This window comes from Dicentrarchus labrax, unplaced genomic scaffold, assembly GCF_905237075.1.
Source record: "Dicentrarchus labrax unplaced genomic scaffold, dlabrax2021, whole genome shotgun sequence".
In the NCBI taxonomy this organism is placed as follows: domain Eukaryota; kingdom Metazoa; phylum Chordata; class Actinopteri; family Moronidae; genus Dicentrarchus; species Dicentrarchus labrax.
In genome coordinates, this window is record NW_026136719.1 from 4,110,122 (window position 1) to 4,120,765 (window position 10,644).

Genomic DNA, 10,644 nt, shown 5'->3' on the forward strand with positions numbered 1-10,644 from the left:
TTCTCTAAGTCAATATAATGAGAAACCTTTTAATGACTTTGTGATACTAAGTCATTATTTTGAGATAGTAACACATTTGGAACATCAATAGTGGTTTTGATGGACGGGTACTGGAGTTCATCGGACTCGGCTGCGGGAGCATGAAAAAGGTTGGGAACCACTGTGAACCACTGAGCAGCCAATGAGAGCAGCTCAACTCGCAGTACGTCTCCTCCGCTGGACGACAAACTGTCATGGCGACAACCATCACGCCAAAACGGTGCACCACAAACTGATGGGTGAAGCCAACATGCAAAAGAGCAGCCTGGCTCTGTTTGCCCTGAATGCAACATAAACCTAATTAGTATCATTAGTAACATCTGTGTTTACGCTACTATTTCATGTCGAAATGGCTGCTGTGAAAAAGGTCTACTGGATGAATTTGAAAATTCTAAAAAAATGTCATTAAAAAAGGACAACCTTGTTATTTGTTAAGTTACTTATGTTGTTTCCTTTGCCTCCATCTACTGATATGTAGCTTGGTTTTGTTAGAACAGGCCCATCTCCGCTGTATCTGCTGTGTATCTGTTGATGCAGTGGAGTGTAAAGCTCTGATAACACCGACTGTATACTCTACTTTTCTTAGATGCCTGAAAGAGTTTTGTGTGTCCACAGAAGCTTGTATTTCTTCCTATCATTGCACTATTGAAAGTGTGCTTACAGGAGGTTTAATAGTGCGGTTTGGTAACCTGGCCTCCAAAATAATGACGAGATAGTGGGCGACGGGTGCAGGAAAAGAGCACATGCCATTATCAGGAATAACACTCATCCAGGCCAGACTACTGGGTAACCACTCACTTTAATGATTATCTGCAGGCAGTAAGATTTTTCCACAGTCCTTATTTATCTATTTATTTATTTGTTTGTTTGTTTGTTTGTTTGTTTAACAAGGACAGTGCACGTTAATGAACATTGCTGTAAATGTGGCAAACTTAGCGAAGAGGCTATTTTTCATCTGTAGTCTGGAGAGATTTTAACAACAGAACATAAGAGTAAAGGTTATTACAACTTATTTAGATCATTTATAATCATGCAGAACAATAATAAAAAAGAAAAGATAAATATTAATGCTTCTGGAAAAAAGCATCATACAGGACCATTATACTATATATATATACTACTGAAGACATGCAACATAAAGGCTCGTAATACAAGACGCACAAAGCAATCAAAAGGGGCTTTAATAAACCTTCTGCTCATTGAAGTCTGTGTGTGACTGTATACTGTATACTGGAGAGTAGACTGGAGAGTCTTTCACTGAATGGAAATGCTCAGAATTTTAATGGTTCCAAACCTTCAGATGAACTCCAGTAGCCCTTCATCAACACAACCAATCACTGCTGACTATAAAAAATGTACATGGTGTTTTAAAGAAATGTATTTATATGTATGTGTTCAGTCTTTTTTTATATTACAGACTGCACATGACACAGAAAACCACCATCATAGCCTTCATATGGTGTGTTTATATGTTTCTTTTGATGGTAAAAATCTGTATTTATATGGTAAAATATGGATTATAACTTAAAATCTACTGTGCTTATTTTAATGTAAAAGTTCTTGTAGCTTTTTACCATAAAAACATTGAGGATAATAAGAGTGATCTTTTTTTTTTGCATGTTTTATTTCTACTTGTCTTTTACTGTTAATTATACACATCTGTGCTCATTCAGTTACAATATTTTCTTTTGTAAATACACTCATGCATACGTGTTATGAGACCAAGCTGCGAATGGATCGGGCTCACTAACATTAACTTTGCTTACAGTGACAAACTCCCGACTTTTTCCAAAAGATCTGTTTGCCCCAGCAAATTTACCCTCACACTTCACTGACTTCAAATGGAGTGGCATTCAGTGTGTGCGTGGGGGGGGGGTTGTTGCTGTATGTGGGGCTGATGAATAGCAGAAAATGTCCTGGATGCTTCACCCTGTTTTGTTTTTGTAACATTGGCAGTGAACCTGCCGGTGACACTGCAGAGCATTAACTAGGTCCAGAAGCTTGGGGACGTTTCTTGCATTTTGGAGCAGTTTCCAGCGAAGACAAATGCAGCAGGTCAGACATCTATATGTGGTTCTGAGTGAGGCGGCTGGGGCTGAGACAGACACTGAGCAAAGGGACAGATGTAAGGGAGAGAGGCAGCACAGGCTTTGGCAAGGAGGACTCTCAGGCAACTTTATATATATTTTTACCCACTTTTATTCTTTAATCTTGGTTATCTTTTGAAATGTCGCTCATCCTGACTGTGCTGGACAAGCTGGCTTACTTTCTGTCTCTGATAGCGTTTTGTGTCAGTGTGTCTTACAGCTGGCTGAAATGAAACTAGATTCTTCCTTTATATCCCTGAGGTCTGATAATGACTGGCTGTTTTTTCAGTGGATATCTAACAAATGATACTAAGTTTTGAGGGTTGAGTTAGAATGGTTTTACTCAAAACCTGTGGACACCTGACACCTTTGCGTGAGTTTCTGACTCTTTGTTTTACTTTAACATATCTGTATACTGTGTGATCTGTCCTTATCTAGCTCAGGGTAGAAGAGGAGATGTAGCCTTGCAGTTGTTTCTAAGGATTTGGATGCTTACTGTGTAAACTGTTCAAACTCGGTAATTATTGTCCTTTAGGTGTAACTGAAGAAAGTGAGCTCCTTGCCAAAGACCACGATGCTGCAGCGGTGCATCCTGAGGCCGTACCATGTGCTTGCACTGGTGCTGTTTGTGTCAGCCAGTGATGACTTTGACTGGACGAAGAATGAGAGAACGTCTTTCTACTACGGCACCTTCCCAACTGGTACGACACGTCTGACTGCCGAAGTCATTACCAAAGTAAACGCTATAATCATCTGCAAAGTGTTGACATTTCTCATTGTCTTTGCTTTCCTCTGCAGGTTTCTCCTGGGGAGCTGGCAGCTCTGCCTATCAGACTGAGGGAGCTTGGAACATAGATGGCAAAGGAATGAGCATCTGGGATGCATTTGCCCACAAAAAGGGGAAAATATTCTCAAACGACACGGGAGACTCCTCGTGTGACGGCTACTACAAATTCAAGGTGACATGCAAAATAAAATTCAGTCTTGAAATGAATGTTATACCTAAAAATATTATTTACTAAGTTAAATAAAGTGTTTATATCTGTCAGAGTTTCGAATTAAGTTAACTTTGAGATCAGAAAATGTTTATTTTTCCTCACTGTCTGACAGTATATTCAAATATTTTAGATGTGTTGGGCGTCATTTTAGATAAAATTATCCATATTTGGCATCTTTGCAAACTTTGAGATATTCACTAGAATTTAAGAAGGTAAAAAATTGTGGTAAATACACATTCTTATACTTAGACGATGGCAATTGGTACCACTCTTAAGTCTGTATGGTAATATTAAGCTGCAGCTAGGTAATGTTAGGTTAGCTTGGCATAAAGACTGGAAACAGGGGGAAACAGTTAGCCTAGACCAGTTTTTACTTTAGTGAAAAACACTGCACATGCACAAGTGACCCAAATCTGATCTTTTTTTTTGTTCATGTGTGACTCAGATGTGGGGGCTTTTTTTCAGTGTGACCTCTGAAAAAATAAAAAGAAGACAAATTTAGATCCAAGCAATAAATCAGAAATTAATGTTAAGGCTTGCAGTGTGAATGTAGCCTTAGAGGTGCTGGTAGGCAGATTTTTAAACTGTTGAAAAAGAGCTAGGCTAGTCATTTACCTCGGTTTCCCGTTGTTGCGCTAAGTTAAGATCCTTACCTCCTAACTTTAACTTACTCCAAGTTAAGGTTCCTTGAGTTTAAAAGGTTAATGGTAAACTATATCAATGTCAGTTGGTTGTGCTGAACTGTCCATTTAATTACATGGACACCTGTTAAGGAGAGTTTACTGACTGGAAGGAAATAAAACCGATTATTTGTTTTACGGTAAAAAGCTGGCAGCTTCAGTTGCCAGAACTTTAGCATAATAAATATGGTATAACTGTTTCTACTCTTACAGTAAAAGGATATTATACTGTTGATTTTAAGTTTTAATCCATATTTTACCATATAAATAGAAATTGTTACCATGAAATTACCATATATATGCTATGACAGTAGTTTCTGTGCAATTTACAGTCTTACAATACTTAAAAAAGAAAATGTATTCCCTTATAAATTCCTTTAAAATGCCATATAAATAAAGGTTTTGCCATGAGATATCAGTGTTTTACTGCTACAGAAACCTATTTACGGTCTTTTACTGTCATGTACAGATGCAACAATCTTTTATTTTGTCTTTGCCACCAACTGGAACGAGTTTGAAAATATTTTCTGCTGTCTGTTTTTAAGGATGACGTTACCTTGATGAAGGACATGAAGTTCAATCATTATCGTTTCTCCATCTCCTGGCCAAGGATTTTACCGAGCGGACTGAAAAGTAACCGTGGTGGACAACCATATTTTTTTATTTAAAAAAAAATAATAATAAGTGCTGAAATTAATCAAATCAATCACCCGAAAATGAATTTCATTGAACATTAATTTTCATGTGCTGCTTCCAGCTTCCTAAATGTGAGCACCCTTTTTTTCTAAATTGTCGTACATTAAACACTTTTGGGTTTTGGATCACTGGTTGGACAAAACATACAATCTGAAGATGTCACCTTGGGCTCTAACAAATTGTGATGGGCATTTTAGAAAAAAAAAAAAAAATATATATATATATATATTATATTACTAAAGACATAATCAGATGAATCAAAAAAAAATAATAATCCACAGATGAATCCGCAAAAATGCTAATTTTAATTATGTTATATTTGATGAAAGTGAATATATTGATATTAAATTCATCTTTCACTGGAAACTCTTTTAGGTGAACACATCAACGAGAAAGGAATCAAATATTACAATGACCTGATTAACATGCTGCTGGACAATAAGATCACACCCATTGTTACCTTGTACCACTGGGATTTACCTCAGGTGAGCATCAAACGTGTGGTTTTACTGACTGGAAGCTACAGTGTGGACACTAACACGGTTTCACTCCCCCAGGTCTTGCAGGAGAAGTACGGCGGCTGGCAGAACGTCAGCATGGTGAACTACTTCAACGACTTTGCCAACTTGTGCTTCGAGAGATTTGGAAACAGAGTGAAGTACTGGATCACCTTCAACAATCCGTGGGTACGTCAGGTTGAGGGAAAATGATGCATTCACTGTCTTGTGAACAGATGGAATGTATTAAAAGTACTGATGGTCAGTGCTATAATGCTGTATAACTTGGGATTTTTCCATTTTTGTTATTATTTCATCATGAGCCTGAGCATGCATCCAAATAATTCTTAATGATCTCCCAAAGTCTAAAGATTTGATGTGAGTCACATAAAAAAAACACAAAAATGAATTGGCTACCATTTCGATAATCCATTAATAATAAATATTTTTTGCTGTACGTCAGCTTCTTTGACACGTAATGTAATAATTAGCTTTAATGGAAAAAAACTTTCAACTTTAGTGGTAACATCTGTATAAAGAAGATGCAGTTAAGTCAGTCAGTAACACATTTTAATATAAGTCTAACACACTTACTAGTTTAAACTTCAATTAACTGAATGAAATTAGTACAATTAACTTAATTTACCCAACTTACCTTAACAATAAATACTTGAGTTACCTCTACTCAAATCAAATATCTTTTATTGTTGTTAACAAACTTAAACAGTTTAAGGTTACTCATTTTCCTCAAACAGTTTGAGTTGAACAAACTCATCAGGTTTTACTATATATTTTAAAGTGTGTCGTGTTGTGCTTTCAGTCCATCGCTGTGGAGGGATACGAAACGGGGAGCATGCACCCGGACTGAAGCTAAAGGGAACGGGAGCTTACAAAGCTGCCCACCACATCATCAAGGTAAGCTGACGGGTTGTGTCCAGTTCGGTGTTGTTCTGTTAACATGAAGGACGGGATCAACCTCAATGTCTTCTTTTATTTATGTTTATCTACTACATTTACAACAAGGTTATTATATAGTTAACTAAAACTAAACTAAAACTAGGTGTGAAAATACATTTTAGTGAAAATAAAAACTAACTGAAATGATATTGTACTAAGTAAAAATACATTTAAAATATACAGGAAATGTCTTCAGTTTTAGTCTTTTGTCAGTTTAGTCAAACACAACAAGCACGAGGAGCCCTTGGTACATAAACCTCCCCCCCAGTATAATTTAAAAACTGATGACTGGTGAATATGTTTATTGAGACTGGGACATCCTCTGAACTTCCTCAGCCCTGACCTCCCATATTATAATTTAAATAACTTAATAAACATTTTTAAACAATAAAAACTGAACTTAAACAAACAACTCTTTCCTGGAAACTAAACTAAATGTCTTTTAAACAGGCACATGCTAAAGTTTGGCACACGTATGACATGCAGTGGCGAAGCAAACAAAAAGGTAAAAAAAAAAACCCACATTTTTGTTTACATTTTGTTTTTGTTTGTTTGTGATTGAAGTCAAAGAGAAACTTCCTCCATTCTGGGCAGTAACGTTTCTCTGTGTGTGTCAGGCCTGATTGGGATCTCGCTAACGGCTGACTGGGGGGAGCCGGTGGACATCACCAACCAGAGGGACATTGAAGCAGCAGAGAGATACATCCAGTTCTACATGGGATGGTTTGCTACTCCCATCTTCAATGGAGACTATCCCCAGGTTATGAAAGATTACATCGGTACGTCAAGGTCAAATGCAAACATTTATATTTCAAACAAAGTATTTTGGTTGGGAAAAGAACTTCTTGTTGGATCATCGAACAGCTTCTGAAAATCACCACCACCAACACCGTTCCTGTGTCAGAATCTGGGGGCTGTGTAACTTTGCATTTACATTTAATAATTTATTAGACGCTTTTGTCCAACACAACCTGCCTCAAAAGTGTTCTGATGTAATCTCAAACAATCACATCAATATTTGCTTGGAAAATCCATCAAATGAAGATATTTAAACTAAAAAACATTACATTATAGTGGCATTCAAAGTAATAATTGAATAGAAATATAAAGAGCATTAGAAAATAGTTTCTTCAGAGATTTTTCCAAATGAGTGTATTTTTTATTGAACTAAGTCTAAAATGAGGCCAGTTTTTTAAACAATAAAGAGAAAAAACCCTCATTGTTTGACCTGGGGATCATAACAATGGTTCACAAGTTGCCATTACATATCATACTCATGTGAGTAACTTATAGTATATGTAAAACACAGATTAGTGTAATGGCTTCAACAAATGGTCACAAGTCAAAAGGTTTGGAAACCACTGCAATATGTGTATGAAAGACCAACTGTGTCCCATCTGTGTGCAGCTTTATGTGTCTTATTTTCATTGTACAATCCCTTGAACTTTCACCTTCAGGCAGGAAGAGTGGCCAGCAGGGCCTGGGAGCCTCTCGGCTGCCCGTCTTCTCGCCTCAGGAGAAGAGTTACATCAAGGGAACCTGTGACTTCCTGGGCCTCGGACATTTCACTACTCGCTACATCACCCTGAAGAATTACCCATCAGGCATCGGAGACAGCTACTTTGCAGATCGTGACCTTGCAGAGCTGGTCGACCCGCAGTGGCCTGATCCTGGCTCTGAGTGGCTCTACTCGGTTCCCTGGGGCTTCCGACGCTTGCTGAACTTTGTAAAGGTACACGACACAAATCTGAATAAAATCCAGATATCCAGCTGAGATTTACTGAACATAGAATGAAAGGGTTTAGGTTTCTGAGAGGAAAATGTTATTTAGCATGTAGGTGATGATGCAAGTTGGGCTCTCACAACCATCAAAAGTGAACTGATAAAAGAATTTAGAGCCAAATTAAAATAGAGATTAAAAGCTTTTTAAAAAGCAATGAATGCCTTTGAAACTACTGGAATAGTTTGTATTTTTTTTAAAGTTATCTGAGAGGATCGATACCACTCTCTGTATGTACGTACGGGGCTAGAGCCAGGAGGTGATTAGCTTAGCTTAGCATAAAGACTGAAAGCAAGGGGAAACTGTTAGCCTGGCTCTATGAAAAATACCCCTAGGAGCAACTCTAAAGGCCAATAATTAATAATAAGTTAAATCATTTTTGTTTAATTACAAACAATTTGTAGTTTCAGTTCTAGTTTTGATGTGTAATTAGTTATTGGCAAACAATGATTATCCATACATCAAGCACGTTCACTGTGTATTTTTGAACGTTGGAGAGAGTCTTTATGCTAAGCTACACTAATCCTAACTAACTCCAGCTCCAAACTCCAAACAAAGAGTGGCACTGATCCTCTCATTTGACTGTAAGAACACAATGACATGAACATATGAGTATGTATCCCCTCAAACCTGAATGTAATGTCTCCGTAACAGACTCAGTATGGAAACCCGATGATATACGTGACAGAAAACGGCGTGTCAGAGAAAGTGCTCTGCACCGACCTCTGTGACGACTGGAGAGTGAAGTACTTCAAAGACTACATCAATGAAATGCTCAAAGGTGAAAAAGCTGTGAACACAAAGATAACGGTACATGATTGAGTGTCTGTCAGATTTTATACGACCAACAAATGTGCTTGTTTTTGTCCGTGGTTAGCTATCAAGGACGGAGCGAATGTGAAGGGTTACACTGCCTGGTCTTTCCTCGACAACTTTGAGTGGGATGAGGGATACTCCGAGAGGTTCGGACTCTACTATGTGGACTTCAGGAACAAAAATAAGCCGCGCTACCCGAAGGCCTCGGTCCAGTTCTATAAACGCATCATCAGCTCTAATGGCTTCCCCAATCAGAGAGAGGTAAACTCCGAACGACACATTACAATAAACCCTCTGGAGCATGGAGCATTTAAGTGTTAAGAGTTTGTCTGATCTTTACAGGTGGAGAGTTGGAAGAGGAAAGCCGTGGAGACTTGCTCCTCCAGTAACCAGCTCCTGGCTGCAGGTTAGTACAGTAAAGCATTCACAGTGTACAAGCTAGGTGGGGCCAAACAAAGGAAAAATCTGTCTCAAGCTTGTTATTCCGCGATCTAACAGGGTTTTTCTTTGTTTTGCCCCTCCAGCTAGAAGAAAATCCCAGGGAAATCAGGAACATGCAGGAATGCAAAAGGCTTGGCCAGTGCATGATGAAGTTTAGGTACACAAGTTGTTTCTGAGTGAGATCTCTCGACAGTGTTTATACTACTGTATACATGTACTTCATTTCAGTGCGTTTTACTCCACTTTATTTGTGACTTTATAGATTAAGACACATTGTTTCAGCCCCACCATAAATAAAATAGCTTCACCTTAGCTCCACCTCGACCACAGCAACATTAAAATGCCACTTCACGCAGAACACAACTATTATCAAGGTGCATTTCTTTTCGATTTCCTCTTAGCCGTCCTCAGCAGACGGAGTTTGCTCAATCACCATACAATGTTTACTTCCTGTTGCCAGTAGGTGGAGCTATGACAGTGACTGAATATTGGCATGTAGATGTGTTCAGGGTGGGACCATTGACAGAATATATATCTTATCAGACATGTGCATTATGGTGCAGATCGGACTACACTGTTTCGTGCCACAGACACAACCTTTGTAGATTTTGACCAAGATGGTCTTTAGACTTCACGGACATATTTGAAGTAAATCGGATCAAATTATTATATCATCAATATACTGTCAAGAATATTGACTAACCATGAGGAAACTCCCTCTGTGGAGGAAAACAATGAGATGTGTGTTTGGTGTTTTGGGGGGGGTTAGGAAGGCCGGGGAACCAACCCAGAACTCCAGGGCCCTTTAAAAACGTCTGAACTGTAATAAATCTATAGGATGCATTGATTTTCCTGTATGTTTTCAAGGTCCATGGGAGCCTTTTCCACCGATCTGAAGCTGGAACTGTAACACACACATTACACATGTTCACTCACATTTCCCTTTGTGTGTTTCAGATCCGCTGATAGGCCACATGGAGATGGTTACAGAGATTGTGGTTCCCACAGTGTGCACGCTCTGCATCCTCCTCAGTGCCGTCTTCCTCATGTTCCTGCTGCGTGGACGCCTCTGAACACACACACACACACACACACACACACACACACCCTCCGTCAGTGGCCTTGTGCAGCAGAAGAAATGAATCTGAGAGTGACTTCAAAGCTGTAAAACTTTATCCTGTCCAGAGCATTTTGTTGATTTAACTGTCCTGCTGTTCTGTTTTGAATAATCTCTTCAGTCCAAATAGCCGGTACCTGTCACACCTCTGGAAGAAGAATGAACTCAAGCTTGACATATTACCATTTATTTTATTATTTTTTAACAAACTGGTCTTGTGTGGTTTTTGAAGTAGCAAAGTTTTATAGGCTACTCGAGCTGCAGAGAGGAGATGGTTTATTGTCAACAAGTTTGTAACATTAAGAAATAAGAGTGATGGAGAATAAAGTGTTGTACTCTCTGTGGATCATAAACTTCAATTAAACATTTTTAAGACTGAGTTGGTGCCGATTGTTGTGTGAGAAAATAGTTTTCTGTGTAATTTTGTCAAAAGGAGGATTTATAGAACAGCGTTTTACCTTTCAAATTAAAAGCCCTGCAACTGGACACAATGAGTGTCTACTGTGCCTAACCCATTATTATTTTGTCGTTGTGTT

The 10,644-nt window shown here is 38.4% G+C and overlaps 1 protein-coding gene across 1 annotated transcript; it reads left to right on the forward strand.

The window, feature by feature from the left end:
- Positions 1 to 2,137: 2,137 nt before the first annotated feature.
- lctla (lactase-like a) lies at positions 2,138 to 10,064 on the forward strand. The gene is given in 15 exon segments (XM_051380354.1): positions 2,138 to 2,499; positions 2,662 to 2,827; positions 2,925 to 3,085; positions 4,350 to 4,437; positions 4,876 to 4,985; positions 5,058 to 5,186; positions 5,818 to 5,839; positions 5,842 to 5,912; positions 6,405 to 6,459; positions 6,572 to 6,733; positions 7,412 to 7,686; positions 8,389 to 8,515; positions 8,612 to 8,811; positions 8,893 to 8,956; positions 9,949 to 10,064. Coding segments are annotated over 14 exon segments (1,707 nt in total). The 5' UTR covers positions 2,138 to 2,499; positions 2,662 to 2,700.
- Positions 10,065 to 10,644: the final 580 nt, after the last annotated feature.